Raw genomic sequence first — 19,509 nt, forward strand, 5'->3', positions numbered from 1 at the left:
AATCTCAGGAGGAACATTTTGACATTTAACATTTAGTTAGCTTTGTTAGCGGAGATCCATCTGTGGGGTTCAGAGAGTGATTTCTCCAGGTTCCACCCCAGCTTAGCCTATTACTGCATATTAACAATATGTCTGGTTGGCCTACCTTACGACCTCTGACTTACATGTATAATTGGTCTTTGTTGCATTGGCACAACAGCATGGATGCCAACCTCTAAGGTTACAGTTGGCTCACATGTAGTGCAGAGCCCCAATTATACATTTCTCTCTGTCTCTCTCCCTCTCGCTCACTCACCCCCCCCCCCCCCCCCCCTCATTTTCTTTCTCCATCACCACATTCTCTACCTCTTTGTTAAGCCCTCTCTATTCCCAATCCTCTCTTGCTTCCTCGCTCCATCTTGATTCGATTCAATTCAATGAACTTTATTGGCACGATAAGTCACTATCTTTTATTGCCAAGCAAGGACACAGGAAGTTAAATCAATAATGAGGACATGGTGATACACAATGAATAGTAAACACAATTAACAATACAGTAATATTGTTCTCTCTCTCTCTTTCAATCCTTCACTCCCTCCTTCCTTGTCTGTCTGTTTCTCTCTCTCCCTCTCTCCTTTCCTCCCTCTCTCTGTAACTCTCCCTCTCTCTCCCTCCCTCCCGCCCTCTCTCTCTTTCTCTCCCCAACCCTCTATCTCTCTCCCTCCTCCCCCTCTTCCTCAGGCTCACCGTTTAAAGAGGAGATCACTCTGGGGGTGTTACAGCTGGCAGAGAACAACAGGCTGGAGATCTTGAAGAGGAGGTGGTGGGAAGGGGGGCAGTGCCCCAAGGAGGAGGACCACCGAGCCAAGGGTGGGTACAGCACCACCTGTGCTAGTAGTTTTTATTTTACTTAACCAGGAAGTCCCATTGAGGTCAGAAGACTTCTTTCGAAACGGAGACCTGGCAAAATACCAGCACTAATGATCAGGGGCCCCCCATATCAAGCGTTTCAGAGTAGGACTGCTCATCTAGGATCAGTTTTTCCTTTTTTATCGTAATCAATAAGATTACATGGACAGGGGGGACCTGATCCTAGATCAGCACTTCTAATCTGTGAGGCTTGATACATACGGCTAGTGGTCTGCAATGAAACACTTGTGGGGAAATTAAGTAGGACCCTAACCCTCACATACCCTCACAACCCAGCATACCTTGAATTAGGCTAGTAAATACACAACATTTCCAACCAGGAGTGGATCTCCGTCAGGTCCTAGTCTTGGAGGTGCTCTAAAATGTTTATAAGGACACCCACGTTAATCTTTTCAACGAGCACCCAGCAACCGTCATTTGAACTTTGCTATTAGAATGTATACTAATTGCTGAGATTATGTTAATTTGTTCCAAACCAGCTCCTATGCAGTCACATTAGAATTGCACACTACTAATGTACACAATAACAGTTGTACACAATACAATGCAGACATTTCCTCAAGTAGTAGCAAGCACTTGTTTCTTAGATACTCATAAAGTCAATGTTTTTTGGTATCACAGAATCGTGGACACAAGTGTATTGGTAAATGTAGCCCATTCTATTCCCATCACAATGACTCACAGCTGGAAAATTCCATTTGCGTTAGATATGTGTGTAACATGTTGGGTTTATTATGCCTCATCCTTAAAGATGGATTCCGCAGTAGGGGAAAACGGTGTCACTGTCCGCCCCACCACCACCATTGTTATTGTTTTGTTTTGTTGACGAAGCACAGGTGACGAGCATCTCGCAACATGAAAAAAATAATTGCAGTACATATTCTGCTGTTCTATCGAGCATGCAAGTTCGAAGGGAAAAACAGTGTTCGTTGTTTGCAATAACTTCTTTGTTGTTATAATATCTCAAACGGATGTGGCAGTTTCACCATTAAGGATTCCAGGTTTAAGAACAAACCAAATTTGGAAGATTTATTTTATTAGTGTTATGATTACTGCATATAAGTGTCTACATGGTGTGTTTGTTTGTGTGTGTTTGTGTGTGTGTGCACGTGCACGCGTGCGTGCATGTGTGCCAAAGCAAATTTTGTATTTGCTTTGCCTGTGTGGTAGACATTTCCCCTTTTCCGAAATGTTTCTTATTTTTCATTTCTACTGTTTCCTTTTGGGACATCTGCTTTTGGGACTTTCTGTCCCCTTCTCCCATTCAAAATGCCTAGATAGCTACAAGCAACAGACTGGACAATATAGAATAAGAATTAGCACGCTAGATGTTGTTTGTGTTTTGCATATTAGGCAGCCCACAGTAAGACACAGGTTTGTCCCAAATGGCACCCTATCCCTATATAGTTCACTACTTTCGACCAGACACACTGGTACTAGTTATGGTTGAGTCATCCATGGGATAAATCGGTATGCCCTCAGGTTAAAGCAGTGAGACTTGAGCCTTTGTTTTGATACACTCGACATAACAAGGGTACTTGCATTCTTATGAGACATTTTGAAGATAAAAAACATAAAACCTTCATGTTGAATATTCTGTCTTAAAAATAGAACAGGAAGAGCCAAAGGTGATTCTTGTGGTTGATTTACTTATTAAGTCAATGAATGCAGGATTGATGAATTGTACACACACACAACAAATCAAATCAAATCAAATTGTATTTGTCACATGCGCCGAATACAACAGGTGTAGTAGACCTTACCATGAAATGCGTACTTACAAGCCCTTAATCAACAAGGCAGTTCAAGAAATAGAGTTAAGAAAATATTTACTAAATAAAGTAAAAAATTTAATAAAAAAGCAACATAATAAAATAACAATAATGAGGCTATATACAGGGGGTACTGGTATCGAGTCAATGTGCGGGGGTAAAGGTTAGTCGAGGTCATTTGTACATGTAGGTAGGGGTAAAGTGACTATGCATAGATAATAAACAGCGAGTAGCAGCAGTGTAAAAACAAAAGGGGGGTCAATGTAAATAGTCCGGGTGGCCATTTGATTAATTGTTCAGCAGTCTTATGGCTTGGGGGTAGAAGCTGTTAAGGAGCCTTTTGGACCTAGAGTTGGCGCTCCGGTACCGCTTGCCGTGCGGTAGCAGAGAGAACAGTCTATGGCTAGGGTGACTGGAGTCTTTCACAACACACATACTCACTGTGGGGACATTATGCCGCTTAAGGTTCATTTAGCTTTTCTCCCCTTAAGGCTTTGTATAGAGAGTATCAAAGGGACCTTATGATCCTGTGGAGGCTATTTCGTTGTGTACATTTGCCTGTGCTTTTTCTGTCCCCTATGTGTGTGTGCGCACGTGCCTACACACAGCTCTACCATTACCTCTCTATCCATGGGTGAGAACTGCATACATCATTAATCTGTTCCTCCCCAGGTCTGGGCATGGAGAACATCGGGGGTATCTTCGTGGTGTTGATCTGTGGCCTCATCATCGCCGTGTTCGTGGCCATCATGGAGTTTGTGTGGTCCACCCGCCGCTCGGCAGAGACAGATGAGGTACGCCCTCACTTCTGCCCCGGCCGAAACCACAGACACCCTCCAGTAGGTTACTATGGCAACACAACTCCCGCCCGCCAGCCCGCTCTCTCTCCCTCTCTCTCGTGTGGTGTGTAGTGCAGTGCAGTGAATGTTGTGCTTTGGTGTCGTTGTGCTGATGTGTAAATGGCTGCAAGCAAACAGAGGGTGATGGTCGTCGTCTGCGTTTCCTTTCTTTCTCCCTCTCCGTCGCTCTCTCGCTCCCTCGTCTCCCTAGCTCTCTGTCTAGGCTGTCTGTAATTCAGTTCTCTCTCCCCCGCTCTCTCTCCCTCTCTCTCCCTCTCTCTCTATCCCTCTCTCCCCCTCTCTCTCTCTCCCTCTCTCCCTCTCTCTATCCCTCGCTCCTTTGTCTCTCTCTCTGTGTTTTGTGTTGGTCATTGTTATTCCTCTCTCTAGTCCATTGTGTTGTTTATTTCATTGTCGTCTGGGTAAAACGCTGTTTGTGACTTTCATTTGCTCCTGCTTTATCTCTGCTTGCTGCTTTGTTTGTTTTTGTGATTCCTGTCTCAGTTGTCTCTCCCTCTCTCCATCTTTATCTCTGTTCTGTATTTGACATCCTTTTGAATAGTGTCACTAGAGGTAGCTACTCATTACTCATATTTTCGTTGCCCAGAGGTCACACCGTATTTGAACAGTACAACAGCTTTAGTAAACCTCGGAAGATTTTGCTCTCTCTTTCTCTCCCTCTCTCTCTACCACATTCACACTATCATCCCCTTCTCTCTTCATCTCCCCCCGTGTAGCTCAGTTGGTAGAGCATGGTGCTTGCAACGCCAGGGTTGTGGGGTTCGTTTCCAGTATGAACTCACTAACTGTAAGTCGCTCTGGATAAGAGCGTCTGCTAAAATGACTAAAATGTAAAAAAAATTAAATCTCCATATCGCTCCTCTCCCTCTCTCTGTCGTTCTCCCTCTCTCTCTCTCTATCTTCCTCTTCTCTCTCTCCTAGGTGTCAGTGTGTCAGGAGATGCTGACTGAATTCCGCAACGCCATCTCCTGTAAGAAGAGCTCACGCTCTCGGCGCCGGCGGCCCTTGGCCAGCACTGGCGGCGTCCTGCGCCACCCCAGCCGCCTCCAGCTGGGTGTCCCGAGACCCATCCGCCTAGTCCGCGAGATGCGCCTCAGCAACGGCAAGCTGTACAGCAGCTCGGGCCACCTGACGGGTGGCGGGGGAGCAGAAGGGGGGGTGTGCGGGGCCGTAGGGGGGGGACCGTCAGACATGGGTCCGGGGCCACAGCGCCTCCTGGAGGACCCGCTGGGTGCCAACACCACAACGCCCCCTCCCCCGCCCGAGGCTGCCACGGTACCTCCCTCTCGGAGCTGTGCCCACGTGCGGATCTGCCAGGAGTGCCGGCGCATCCAGAGCCTGAGGTCGGCATCGTCCTGCTCACGCATCCCGCCCCACCTCGGTCCACACTCTTCCCTGTCCCTGCCCCGCCTCCCTCCACCCCCGCCCCCCTCCTCCACCAATACCGACAGCGAGGGGGGCGGCTGCGGCACAGTGAGCCCCAAGCGCCCCAAACCTAAGCCCACGCCCCCTCCACGGCCCTTACCCCCGGCCAAGACGCCCACCACAGACCTGCTGCTGGGGAAACAAGACTGAGGAGGGACGGAGGGGTTGGACATGTGACAAGAGTCGAGGGTTAAAAGTCAAAGGTCAGGGTTCTTACAGAGAAACGCGTAGGAACGAGGAGCGGAGGGGGCTGTGAGCTTGTAGCGCATTGCACGGCAGGATCAAACCACTCTGACACGTTTGAGAGGGTGGCGAAGGGGTTATTCTCCACGGCCGAATTTGGGGAGATACCAACCCAGTCAAGGCCGTCCTCCTAAACCAGGAGTCCTGCTAAGCAATGGAACAGGCTGTCTATGGAGTGGAAAATGACTTTTGACCACATATGACAGTTAGCTGCCTACGGTGCATTGAGAGACCATCTGGTGACCGTTCGACAGTAGGCATAAGTGTGTTCAAACTGCCCGGTTTAGCTTTTGACCTTCTCTCTCTCTTTCACTTGGATCTGATGGAGGACTTCACCTATCCCACAAGCGCCAGAGCGGTTCAGGGGACCATAGAGACTTCAACCACACACACTTACACAGAAACTCTTGCGCTTAGAGAAGTTGGTTCTCACAAGAAGATGCATATTTTTTCCCCAGAGCTGCTGCAAGAGCTTGAACTTTGGAATTCTGGGACATGTAAAACCAGAGGATAAAAAAAAGGTGTTTTTTATTTGCTTTCTCTCAGAGTCTAACTCGCCTAATTTATTTTATATCTTTCTTTCTTTCGTTATATATTTTTATTGTTGTCATTGGTTTCTTGGTCACTGTTTAGTTATTGACTCATGTTTTTGGTTTGTCATTAAAGATCCTTAAAAAAGCCAATGTGGAGATCATGACCATTTGTGCATAAATTAGGTCTCTTTCCCACCAATCACAAGCCCGGGAGCAAAGTTCAAAGGTCAATAGTCTAAAGAGGACTTCTCTAAAACATATACTGACAGTATACCCAGATCAAATGACTCAAAATTACAGTCCATGTTGGCTTGTCACAGTAGCAGAGTGTGGCTTTGCATTCCACTGATCAACAAGCTAGTTTTGCCACAGAGTTTTAACCACAGAGTTAGTGTATCGGAGTTCATTACGGAGCATCAGAGCTACAGAACGCAGTTTAACAACACAATATGTTGTGAATCCTTCAAACAGATCAGAATTTAAGATACTGGATATAAAGAGCAAGGGAAAAGGAGAATACCATACTCAGCAAAAGGAATGACAAATGAGACAAAATGATGATTCAATATAGTTATACAAAGCAGAACAGGAGAAACGTAATGCACAGTCCTTTCTGGCCAAAGGTGACAGGAAACCTGTGTTAATGTGTGTTCTGTGGGATTCATATGGGTGTCATAAGTTTGTATGTGTGTGTGCGTGCATACAGAGGAAAGGATGGGTCAAAGTGCATTTTGTTTTATTTTATGCTCTTTCTTTTTTTCTTTCTTTCTTATTTTCCCTCAGGTTTCTATACCAGTGCTAAATGGATTATTAAGAAAATGACGACAAATATATATTATTATATTGTTATTATTATTACAGTTTACGTGTGGGGTACTGTAGGAGGGCCGCAGTCCTCTTATGTTAAATATATAGACACACAAAGGTATTTGGAATAAAAAACAGTATACAAACTACTGAATCTGGTGTCTTTGCATATGTCCTGTGTGTGCATGAACATAAACGTGATTTCATATCTATAAGTTACAATTTCCTGCTGTATGTAGTTGTGTCGTTGGTGGTCTGTCACACAGGATGCTGTACACTGCACTGGCAGATTCATACAAGTCATGAGAGGCCTCAACAATACATTGTGTCTCAGTAGAAGGATCTACAGTGCAGTAGAGTACAGTACAGTGCAGAATAGAGTCATTCAGTTTGTAAAAGCGACAAGTAGCATGCATTTTTCTCTGTCACTAGAACGGTTTTAAACGTCCTGGATGGATTTGTTTATTTTGAGGTCACTTGTGACTTTTGATGTCAGCTGTTGGTAAGATTAATTAATACATTTTGACTGTTGCATTAAATAGGGGAGCGAAGAAAACAAACTTTATTGATGTATTGGGTGGATTGTATCTCTCTTACCACTGCAGATAGTCCAGGCCTATATCCATGCCATCCACACTTGTTTGCTGAAGTAAAACTAATCTCTCTCAGGATACTGCAATGGAGAGAGCCAACTGCCAGCTGGCCCTGTGTTTGTGGTACTGGGAAAGAATGCCACGTTTAATACCACCCTCAAACCCTCAGATGTGGTCAACTTTATCACTGTAGCTAGGAATTTCAATGGTGGCAGTGGACTTGTACCTGTAGTCACTTCTGCGCCCAGAGGACAGACAGTTGGCGCTACGCAGGAAGAGTGTCATTGAATTAATCTACCTGCGCCCGACTTGTACCTTTGATGACGAAAGATAGCGGGGATTATTCCCTACCTTCAGGCTTGTATATATAAAAAATATGATTACAAGCGCCTATATCTGGTATTTTTTATTTGGGATAGAGATATTTGATCGATTTTCACAGCACAACATCCCCTGGCCAACCTTCAGCTTCTCTTACCACAGCCACATCTTCACACAGTATGAGGCCATCACTAATCTGACACAGGATCAGTAGTTAACAGTGTAATACAGCCACTCCACAATGCTAACCAGTGCCACAGGGTGTCAGTAGGCCTATAGTCAAGGCATTGAGGAAAACTGGAAAATACACTCCATGTAAAGGAGTTCTTAATTCACCTGACTCCTTCAGTTACAGGTTATGAGATAATTGTAAGGTTCATATTTGTGTAACGCAGCTAGTGTCAACATAAAAGTGACTTTAAATGTACATTGAAGATTCCAGTTCCCGCTGTCTCACAGGATGTTGTGCACTGTATTGGCACATCTATACAGGTCATGAGAGATCTCAACGATGTACCATGTCTCAAGGATCTACGGTAGAATAGAATAGATACTTTATTGTCCAGACTGAATTTTTCTTTACTTCTGTCTGATATTCTGCCTCCAAGACCTAGTCTCAGAAATTCCAGACCTAGAAACATAGTTAATGTGGGAGGCAACCCGTCTGCCTAAGAAAGACCCAAACCTTGTGCCCACTGTACAACTGAACTGTCAAGATGAAACCTTGTCTACCTTATTCCACTGGGTGTCAGCCCTGTCAAGGCAGATGGCAAAATCCAACGTTTACCTAAAACAATTACAGTAGACTACTGTACAATGTTTTTTAGGGTTTGGGGTGAATATCTTTTTAAAACATAGATGTATTTTTTTGTCTTAGAAATTGTTTCCCATGGTGGAAAGGTACAGTAATTCCTACTTTTCAAGCAATACATTGTATTTAGTTTTTCTTAAATGGTTGAATTGCTACATTTGCAGTAATAGTAGCCTTGCCATTATATGAGCTGATATGATGACGTGTCATAAATTGTTAGGCTATTTGAAATATTTTGGGCACACAACTAGACAGTATAATTTATTCGATTTTTTTCATTCTCAGCAGTAATAAGAGTTGGTAGTATGTCAAAATAGAGTGTGGTATGTGGATGGGGTAGCAATCCATTCTAAGAGGCGGGTTTACTGATGTTGACACCTTTACTGGGTGTGTACCATTACGGAGAGTACTCATTCAGTTTGTGAAAGCAACTGGTAGTCCGCATTATTCTCTGTCGCAAGAAGGGTTCCAGACATCTGGGATGGATTTGTTTAATTTGAGGTCGCTTGTCATTTTGCTGTCAGCTGTTGGTAAGATTCATGAATATATGAATTATTGTTAGCCCTACATTTAATAGTGGACCGAAGAAAACAAAATGTTTTGAGATGTGTTTGGGTGGGTTTGTTTTTGGAGGCGCAATCTGAAGGTGCATTGGCGTTGTTGTAGTAGAATGCCATTTTCAGGCCAATAATAGGCTACCATAACAAACATGTATTTATAGTTGTTCACTAGTGCATTGCTTATAGCTTGCTTCTGTCTTGATGTCTATCACACACTTATATGTTGAAGTGAACACCTGTACTCAAACTGGTTTCTCTCAGGACGCTGCAACGGGCAGAGCGTACTGCCAGCGGGCCCCTTGGAGGGAGTACAGGGAAAGAACGTCACGTTCAAAACCATCATCATGCCCACAGATGTAGGCAACTTTATCACAGTATCTTGGAATTTCAAAGGTGCTAGTGGACTTGTAGCTGTTGTCACTTCTGCGCCTAAAGGAGAGACAGTTGGCGCTGGCTACGCAGGAAGAGTGTCACTGAATTCATCCACCGGTGAATTGAAACTGGGAACCTTGACGGCGAAGGATAGCGGGGACTATGCGGTGACCATGGTCACAAGTGCTGCAGAACAGCGCACAGGTGTAACGGCGCTCAGAGTTCTAGGTGAGTACACATTTTGGCATATGTTTGCCAAAATCAACTTTGTTATTTACTTCCTGGTTAAGCGAGCAGTGTGTCAAGAAGCAGTGCGGCTTTTCGGGGTCGTGTTTCGGAGGACACATGGCTCTCGACCTTCACCTCTCCCGAGTCCGTACGGGAGTTGCAGCGATGGGACAAGACTGTGACAAAATTGGGGAGAAAAATATATAAAAGCCTAAAACGATCAAAGTGAGAAATAAACTGAAAAGGTGCTGCTAAGCCTATAGGCTCAGGGTCTTTGAATTAAATCCATCTTTAGGGTGTGGCCCTGTTGCTTGGAAAAGGGACCTTCTAACCTACTACCACACTCTAGCAATATGGGATGGAGTTATGTCACTGGCATGATACTGTATTGCTACAGACCTAGGCCTATCTTCAGCAGTGTGGGTGTCTGTGATGGCACAACGGATTTCCCGGATTGATGCTTATCCATGCCAATATCCCAAATTAGTTTTGCCATATCTCAGCTAGACACATACAGTGCCTTCAGAAAGTATTCATACCCCTTGACTTATTCCACATTTTGTTGTGTTACAGCCTGAATTAAAAGTGTATAATAAATACAAAAATCTCACCCATCTACACACAATACCCCATAATGACAAAGTGAAAACATGTTTTTTGACATTCTTGCACATTTATTGAAAATGAAATGCAGAAATATCTCATTTACATGAGTATTCCCACCCCTGAGTCAATACTTTGTAGAAGCACCTTTGGAAGCGATTACAGATGTGAGTCTTTCTGGGTAAGTCTCTAAGAGATTTCCACACCTGAATTGTACAATATTTGCCTATTACTCTTTTCAAAATTCTTCAAGCTCTGTCAAATTGGTTGTTGGTCATTTCTAGACAACCTTTTCCAGGTCTGCCACAGATTTTCAAGTAGATTTAAGTCAAAACTGTAACTCGGCCACTCAGGAACATTCACTGTCTTCTTGGTAAGCAACTCCAGTGTCTGTTGGAAAGCAGACTGAATCAGGTTTTCCTGTGCTTAGATACATTCTATATTTATTTTTTTATCCTGAAAACTCCCCAGTCCTTAACGATTACAAGCATACCCATAACAAAATGCATAGCGCATAGAATTAAAAAGGTATTGTCAGATATTATTCATCCTAGTCAGACAGGTTTTTTTACACGATACATTGGAGATAATATAAGACAAGTATCTGGGAACCCAGGCCTGGTATTCATTGCCTATTTTTAAAAGGCTTTTGATAAAGTACGACTATAATTAATATATATAAATGCCTGGACTATTTAATTTAGGAAAATCTCTTATACAATGGGTTAAAGGTATGTATAGTAACCCCAGGTGTAAAATAATAAATAATGGCTACTTCTCAGAAAGTATTAGACTGTCAAGAGGACAAAAACAGGGTTGTCCACTATCGGCATATATATTTATTATGGCCATCGAAATGTTAGCTATTCAAATCAGATCCAACAATAAAATCAAGGGGCTAGAAATCCAGGGCTTAAAAACAAAGGTGTCATTGAACACTGACGACTCATGTTCTTTTAAATCTGCAATTTGGATCCCTGCACAGCCTCATAGAGGATCTAGATAACTTTTCTAACCTCTCTGGATTACAACCGAACTATGATAAGTGTACCATATTACATTACCGTGTAGTTTACCAATAAAATGGTCTGACGGTGAAGTGGACATACTCGGTATATATCCCAAAATAAATAAATAATCTCACTACTATACATTTTTAGTTAGCAAAAAATTAATAAGATCTTGCTACCATGGAAATGTAAATACCTGTCTATTTGTGGAAAAATCACCCTGATTAATTCTTTAGTCATATCCCAGTTTTCCTATTTACTTATGGCCTTGCCTACACCGAACAACTAGTTTTTTTAATTCTATGAGCAAAAAATATTAAATTTTATTTGGAACGGCAAGCCTTACAAAATTAAACGGGCCTATTTATATAATAAATACGAATTCGGTGGGCTAAAATTATTAAATGTTAAAGCATTGAACCGCTCACTAAAGGCTTCGAGTCATACAAAAGTTATACTTAAACTCTGAACTGGTTCTCCAGCAGAAGTAAGAAAGGCTCACCCCGTGTTAAAAATTAGCCTCTTGACCTTGAGGTGAAATGAAATCATCTCTAAAATATCGCTATTTTTTTAACCATAGAAAGCTGGTTGCAATTTCAGTTTAATCCACCATAACAGAACAAATATTACAACAAATATAAATAAACTTGTATAATCTTTGTTAATGATATCATAAATAGAGTTGGTGAAGCTGTCACACATGCAGCTAACAAATGTCTGCTCGATCCAAAATTACAACCAACTGATTGCCACATTACCACACAAATGGAGGAGGAATATGAAAGGGGGAGAAGCTAAGGAACTTGTCTGTCGACATTTACCTAAACCTAACTCTGCAAATAGCACTGCTGGGTGACTTGAAAAGCCACAGTCATTCGATCGTCAATAATATAATAAAACTCTTAGTAAAAATGTTCATCTTTAATTTAAAATCTGTAGAAACTATGAGAATAGAAAAGTTCAGAGCTTTTGTGAAACATCACAGCACAGTTGAAAAATATATGGAAAGTAGAAATCTAAACTGATGGGTTTTCAGAGATCGATGGGAGGGGTTGAGTGTAGCTGAAGGGTGGGACAAAAAGTAAAACAAAATAAGATAACTAGTGTAAAATGTACAGTATATTCGGAAAGTATTCAAACCACATGATTTTTTCCACATTTTGTTACGTTACAGCCTTATTCTAAAATGGATTACATAATTTTTATGGCTCAACAATCTACACACAATACCCCACAATGACAAAGCGAAAACAAATACATTTTTGCAAATGTATAAAAAATAAAAAACAGAAATACCTTGTTTACATAAATATTCAGACCCTTTGCTATGGGACTCGAAATTGAGCTCAGGTGCATCCTGTTTCCATTGATCATCCTTGAGATGTTTCTACAACTTCATTGGAGTCCACCTGTGATAAATTCAATTGATTGGACATGATTTGGAAAGGCACACACCTGTCTATATAAGGTTCCACAGTTGACAGTGAGTGTCAGAGCAAAAATTAAGCAATGAGGTCAAAGGAATTGTCATGTGGAGCTCCGAGACAGGATTGTGTCGAGGCACAGATCTGGGGAAGGGTACCAAACTATTTCTGCATCATTGAAGGTCCCCAAGAACACAGTGGCCTCCATCATTCTTAAATGGAAGAAGTTTGGAACCACCAAGACTCTTCCTAGAGCTGGCTACCTGGCCAAACTGAGCAATCAGGAGAGAAGGGCCATGGTCAGGGAGGTGACCAAGAACCTATTGGTCACTCTGACAGAGCTCCAGAGTTCCTCTGTGGAGATGGGAGAACCTTCCAGAAGGACAACCATCTCTGCAGCACTACACCAATCAGGCCTTTATGGTAGAGTGGCCAGACGAAAGCCACTTCTCAGTAAAAGGCACATGATAGCCCGCTTGGAGTTTGCCAAAAGGCACCTAAAGGACTCTCAGACCATGAGAAACAAGATTATCTGGTCTGATGAAACCAAGATTGAACTTTTTGGCCTGAATGCCAAGCGTCACGTCTGGAGGAAACCTGGCACCATCCCTACGGTGAAGCATGGTGGTGGCTGCATCATGCTGTGGGGATGTTTTTCAGTGGCAGGGACTGGGAGACTAGTCAGGATCGAGGGAAAGATGAATGGAGCAAAGTACAGAGAGATCCTTGATGAAAACCTGCTCCAGAGCTCTCAGGACCTCAGACTGGGGCGAAGGTTCACCTTCCAACACGACAACAACCCTAAGCACAGAGCCAAGACAACGCAGGAGTGGCTTGTCTGAATATCCTTGAGTGGCCCAGCCAGAGCCCGGACTTGAACCCGATCGAACATCTCTGGAGAGACCTGAAAATAGCTGTGCAGTGACGCCGCCCTTCCAACCTGACAGAGCTTGAGAGGATCTGCAGAGAAGAATGGGAGAAACTTCCCAAATACAGGTGTGCCAAGCTTGTAGCGTCATACCCAAGAAGACTCGAGGATGTAATCGCTTTCTAAGGTGCTTCAACAAAGTACTGAGGAAAGGGTCTGAATACTTATGTAAATGTGATACTTCCATTATTTATTTTTAATACACTTGCAAAAATTTGCAAAAGTTTTTGCTTTGTCATTATGGAGTCTTGTGTGTAGATTGATGAGGGGGAAGAAAATATTTAATCAATTTTAGAATAAGGCTGTAACGTAACAAAACGTGGAAAAAGTCAAGGGGTCTGAATACTTTCTGAATGCACTGTATATAGTATGTATAAGATGGAAGTAGAAGCCTAAGTATTGTTTTCCATTAGTTTACTCCAATTATGGGAGGGGTGGTAGGGTTAGGGTAAAATAATGAAGAAAAAACTATATGGGGGATTGGAAATGATGCAGACAATTACATTGATAGAACCCATAATCTATATGCAATATTAAAGCTGACCTAACCCCTAAAAATATATATAATAATAATAAAAAATATATACATGCCCATAACATGATGCAGCCACCACTATGCTTGAAAATATGGAGAATGGTACTCAGTAATGTGTTGTATTGGATTTGCCCCAAACATAACACTTGAGTGAGTACAAAAAGTTGAATGCTTTGCCACATTTTTGTAGTATTACTTTAGTGCTTTGTTGCAAACAGGATGCATGTTTTGGCATATTTTTATTCTGTACAGGCTTCCTTCTTTTCACTCTTTCAATTAGGTTAGTATTCTGGAGTAACTACAATGTTGTTGATCCATCCTCAGTTTTCTCCTATCACAGCCATTAAACTCTGTAACTGTTTTATAGTCACCATAGTGAAATCCCTAAGCGGTTTCCTTCCTCTCCGACAACTGAGTTAGGAAGGACGCTTGTATCTTTGTAGTGACTGGGTGTATTGATACACCATCCAAAGTGTAATTCATAACTTCACCATGCTCAGGGATATTCAATGTCTGCTTTTTTATTTTTACCCATCTACCTTCTTTGCGAGGCATTGGAAAACCTACCTGGTCTTTGTGGTTGGATCTGTGTTTGAAATTCACTGCTCGACTGAGGAACCTTACAGATAATTGTATGTGTAGTCATACCTCAGAGATAAGGTAGTCATTCAAAAATCATGTTAAACACCATTATTGCACACAGTGAGTCCATGCAACTTATGTGACTTGTTAAGCACATTTTTACTCCTGAACTTATTTAGGCTTGCCATAACAAAGGGGTTGAATACATTTCATTTTTTAATGTTTAATTAATTTGTAAACATATCTAAAAACATAATTCCACTATGACATTATGGGTTATTGTCTGTAGGCCAGTGACACAAAATCTCAATCTAATCCATTTTAAATTCAGGCTGTAACACAACAAAATGTGGAAAAAGTCAAGGTGTGTGAATACTTTCTGAATGCACTGTAGGCTATGTGACGCAATTTATCTTTGGGGTCTTAAGTCAAATTTAAATGGGCAATCAGCAGTTGCTACATCCATTTTTGGACTAATAAATTAATGATATGTACCCACTGATTCCTGAAAAATCTAACTTATAAATGCCTCATGAGCTTAGTTTAAGTTAACTGTCGTACTCCATCAGAACGGAAAATATAAGCTTGTAGTACTCCAATGTAAACAAAGGAAATGTCAACAAAGACTACATAGCCTCAAAACAATGTTAAATCTATCATTTTGATATCAGTCCTTGCATCCATAGCTCTGTCTATGAATTTGAGAGTGGTTACATTTCTCCAGCCCCATCCCTCAGCTTTTTACCAAAACAGGGGCGGGGAAACGCTTTTTTATTGTTTCAACTGCTGATTGCCGCTTTAAGTAATTAGCTTTTTTTTTTACAATGCATAAAAGTACAGACTCAGAGCTTCAAATTTGTATATCATACACTGAAGTTGGAGAAAGCTATGGGAAAGCTATGCTGCTTTAAACGTTGATAATCTTGTATACCCTGTTGAGAAAAGCCATTCAAAGTTTTTCACACTCGTCAGAGAGCTATTCTTTGTTTACGCCCATTCAGCATCGCTCACAACCTCTTAAGCCTTAGCCCCACCCATCTCTTTAAGGATTCACATAGGGACATGTTTCTGTCTATAGACGGGTTGGCTGACAACGTCACAAAAATGATGTGCGCGCATCCATGGGGCCGGAAGCCATGCTTTTTTTATGAATCTGAACGGTTAGATAGCTAGCAACAATCACAAGAAGCTGCCATGTGGGGAATCGTAGGCGGCTCGTTTCAGATAGTTTTATCTTGTTCTTGTTACCATGTCCTGTTTTGAGGTGTTTTTACTGATTTCATGTCAACGCTAATATGGCTCAAATTTGCTAGCTAGCTAACCAACAACTGGAACGATGTATTTGAGAGATACCAAGTCCTCATTGTGCAAATGTATTTATGTTTTCAATAAACCTTTGGAGACTAAATATTGTTGTCAACAATCTAAGCCAGCCCCGTCTGTTTGCACATGCTTCGGTTTTGTTGCTAAACAACCAACCAGTTTATGGCCTTGTGCTAAACTGAGTGAGAGTGGTGAAAGTAGTAGCCTACAACAACAAATAACTCCAGGTAAAAATGCACTTTATCTAGTCCTTGGCTTATATCCTAACCTGAATTTGATGCAGGTCATGTTGGTCTTTACATTATTGTCTCTGGTAAACACACACTATATCAAACCAAATCAAAGTAAAGTTTATTTTCACATACACAGGATACAGCAAGTGTAAACGGTACAGTGACACGCTTACTTGCAGCTTACTTGCAAGCTCTTCCTCAATAGTGCAGTATCAATATCAAAATAGATAAACGTGTCAACGTAAACGTTTTACCGGGCATCAACCTGGACTCCAGGGTAGACGTAACATAATAAATGTAAATCCGTGACACCCCAATTAGTATGATATGTTACGAATTACAATTTGTATGATATGTTACGAATTGCAAGGCTAGGTTAAGGTTAGGAGTCAGGTTAAAGAGTTAAGGTTAGGGGAAGGATTAGCTAACATGCTAAGTAGTTGCAAAGTATCTAAAAAGTTGTAAGTAGTTGCAAAGTTGCTAATTAGCTCAAATGCTAAAGTTGTCCGTAATGAGATACGAACACGCAACCTTTAGGTTGCTAGATGTTCACGTTATATGCCCACCCATCCACCCTAATTTTATTTTTGCCTTAAGTAACCTTCTGCCTTATGTAACCAATTTGAGTGTCCCGGATTTATGTTTACTATGTTACGTCTAGTCTATGAGAACAGGCATTACACTGATTTCAGTGCTATAATATGAATGACATGGCTGTAGAAGCTAGTGCAGGTTAAGTACATAACAGCAACGGCTATACACTACATCAGGCATAAGGCCTAGTCAGTGTTGTGTTCGAGACCACCTAAAGCAAGACCGATTCAAGATCAAGACCGGAGCAAATCGAATCCGAGACTGAGTCAAGACCGAGACCAGGAGGGGTACAAGGGACAAGGGGTCCAAGACCGAGTTTTGAAACTGCAGTAAAAGTGCAGTAACTGCAGTCGACTGTGGTATTTTGGACGCAGTATTTGCAGCATGCTACAGTTATACTGCAGTGTACTGCAGTTATACTGCACTCTGACTGCAATCTTTTTTCGTAAGGGAACAGCCTAGTGGACTTGTACACATGAAACTCAGGCAAATGTGCTCAAGTAAACATTACAGTAATGTTGAAATGAATACATAATATAAACACAATGAGCATGAGCGATATATGTAGAATAGAAAATAACCTAGCATCATAAAATGAGCAATGCTAATAAACGGCTAATCGCTAACAGTCTTGCTAAATGCTCATGCATTCCAATGCAAAATGTTAACGGTAGCGGGAGCTAGCTAACAAGCTCAACACAATAGATCACACAACTTAGCTCCACATAATAGGACACAGATCTCACGTTTAGATGCACACACAATTAATCAGACAGACAGGGATTCAGTCCACGGGAGGAAAAGTTCAGCAGGGGGGAAACTGTGGTAGTGCTCATCAGGATTGGGAAAGCACTTTTCTGACCACATGGTGAGGTCATACACTAACTGAAACTCAAGTCCCGGGAATCTAGGCCGCTGATAGGCTGAACGAGATGTGGTGATAAGTAATTGGCGTGATCTTCATCAATAAGACAATAACAAAAGTCTCCTCTGAATGGGAGACTAAGCTGCCCGACTAGAACTAACCAGAAGGGATGGCTAGAATCAGCCGACTGAAGCTGTCCATTTTAAAAAACACTGTCGATCTCCGGTTCTTCCCCATCACTGTCATCAGAAAACTCTGCAATGTCTCGTTCTCTGACAACATTTTGAACATTACTAAAGTCAGGAATTTCCTCGTCGTCTGATTATTTTTCAGAGTCAGAGAGTCAGCATGGCATGATGATCGTCCTCCAGAAAGTAGTCTCTCACAACTTTTTCGCACTGAGATTTATCGATAGCTCCAACTAAATTCAGGGCAGCAATGTTGTTGAGAGCTGTACCAACATTTGCGGTTGTCCATGGCTATATCTTTTAAAAATCCTGTGGTAGAAAAATGATCTACATACTGACCAAAGAAGCTCCCATTCTTGTTATAGACAGAAGCCTGTGACATAGCAGACCAATCAGAACTCATCCCTCTGCATGTCCAGCCCCTCTATTATTTCAACCAATCACGGCTAGCGGGAAGGTTCCTGTCTTTTTCCGTGCCTTACCAACTAGGCTCGCAATTTACATTTTTTATTAGCATGAACTTTTCGCATACTGGTTTGTAATTGAAAGTTCACATGTTCAAGAAGGCATATCTGCCCCCCAAAAATGCATTTTGATGCAAAAAGTTTGCATTTTTTCAAATGCTTCTCATGTAAAGTAGTAACGTTCGTCATCTGCCCCATTTGCGTGCTGCGTCACATATTCAAAGCTTGAAGGATGGCAATGATGAGTCAGAACTAGGGAAAATGGCTGACACGTTAACTGGACTTTCAGGTTTATGGCAAAGTGTAAAACCATTAAGAGGTTATATACCATTTTGTTAGGTCAGATTAGAATGACCCATGTGTATTTTTGGTCAGTTAAACTGCAGTTTATTCTATGACATCACAGCCATTGAATGAGCACTTGTTCAGTTCACAACATGTTCAGAAAGCCTTTGCTGCCAACCTGTTGTTTACTATTCAGGAGTTTAATACTTTCGCTCCATCCCCCCTAGTCTTCTACTACCAAAGAACATTGCTTAGCCTTAGAGTACAGGTTCATTAATCCGCCACTCTCCCCTCACTCTGCCTCAAAACTCAAGCACTGACATAACAATTACCCTGACACCCCTTGCTCTGTTTGCCTATCACATCACCTCATCCTCCCATTCACCCTCCTCTACCTCCTCCCTCCCCTCTTTAGAACCGGTCTCTGTCGTGACCATCAAGTCCAACCTGAATGAAGCGTTCGAGTTCAACAGCACTGTGGTCTTGACCTGTTCGGCCAAAGGATCCTTCCTCATGTACAAGTGGCTCAACGGCACTGCCCCGCTGGTCGCCGATGGGAATCATGTGACTTTGAGTGCAAACTCCACAGTGCTGACCGTGGCTGGAGTGTTCAGGAAGGATCTGGTCGGACCCATCTACTGCACAGCCTCCAACAAACTAGAGAGCAATAGCAGTGCCCCCTTCAACCTCACTGTCAGCTGTAAGTACATATGTTCTTATAGCCTGGTCTCACATCTGTTTGTGCTGTCTCGCCTACTCCTATGGTCATTGTTAGAAAGACAGCACGAACAGATCTGGGACCAGGCTAATATTTGTATCCATTGATTCCACTCACGTCTATGCAAGGCTATCTGAAAGGCTCAGGTAGAGTTAAGTTTAGAGTCTTAGGAGGCTTTGTGTGACTTGGGACACTCCCGGTAGGGGTTTCTACACCCAAACCCAACTCTCCTGTTTACACCATGCCTGTGGTCCGATGGTTATGCTGATTTACCCTTTTCAAGAGAGTGAAGAAGAAAAAAATATCTGTTTTATCAACACTTA

General features: G+C 42.2%; 2 protein-coding genes across 4 annotated transcripts in view; both read left to right on the forward strand.

Moving 5' to 3' along the window:
* The window catches only part of LOC311122849 (glutamate receptor ionotropic, kainate 5-like), a gene marked incomplete at its 3' end in the record, with an annotated part of 29,122 nt that extends 24,006 nt beyond the window's left edge, over positions 1-5,116 (forward strand). Inside the window, exons 17-19 of one of the 2 annotated variants that reach the window (XM_084158110.1) lie at positions 721-849; positions 3,354-3,520; positions 4,463-5,116. In XM_084158110.1, coding sequence (XP_084014236.1) covers positions 721-849; positions 3,354-3,520; positions 4,463-5,116 — 950 coding nt within the window. The remainder of the gene's footprint in view (positions 1-720; positions 850-3,353; positions 3,521-4,462) is intronic. The other variant, XM_084158111.1, reaches the window with a different exon arrangement.
* Positions 5,117-8,688: 3,572 nt separating this feature from the next.
* The window catches only part of LOC311110368 (cell adhesion molecule CEACAM20-like), a 29,107-nt gene continuing 18,286 nt past the window's right edge, over positions 8,689-19,509 (forward strand). The window contains exons 1-3 of one of the 2 annotated variants that reach the window (XM_084153001.1): positions 8,689-8,804; positions 9,096-9,434; positions 18,884-19,168. In XM_084153001.1, the coding sequence (XP_084009127.1) occupies positions 8,756-8,804; positions 9,096-9,434; positions 18,884-19,168 (673 nt within the window). In that variant the 5' untranslated portion in view covers positions 8,689-8,755. The remainder of the gene's footprint in view (positions 8,805-9,095; positions 9,435-18,883; positions 19,169-19,509) is intronic. The other variant, XM_084153002.1, reaches the window with a different exon arrangement.

Source organism: Coregonus lavaretus (assembly GCF_964263955.1).
Source record: "Coregonus lavaretus genome assembly, chromosome: 3".
Classification (NCBI taxonomy): Eukaryota; Metazoa; Chordata; class Actinopteri; order Salmoniformes; family Salmonidae; genus Coregonus; species Coregonus lavaretus.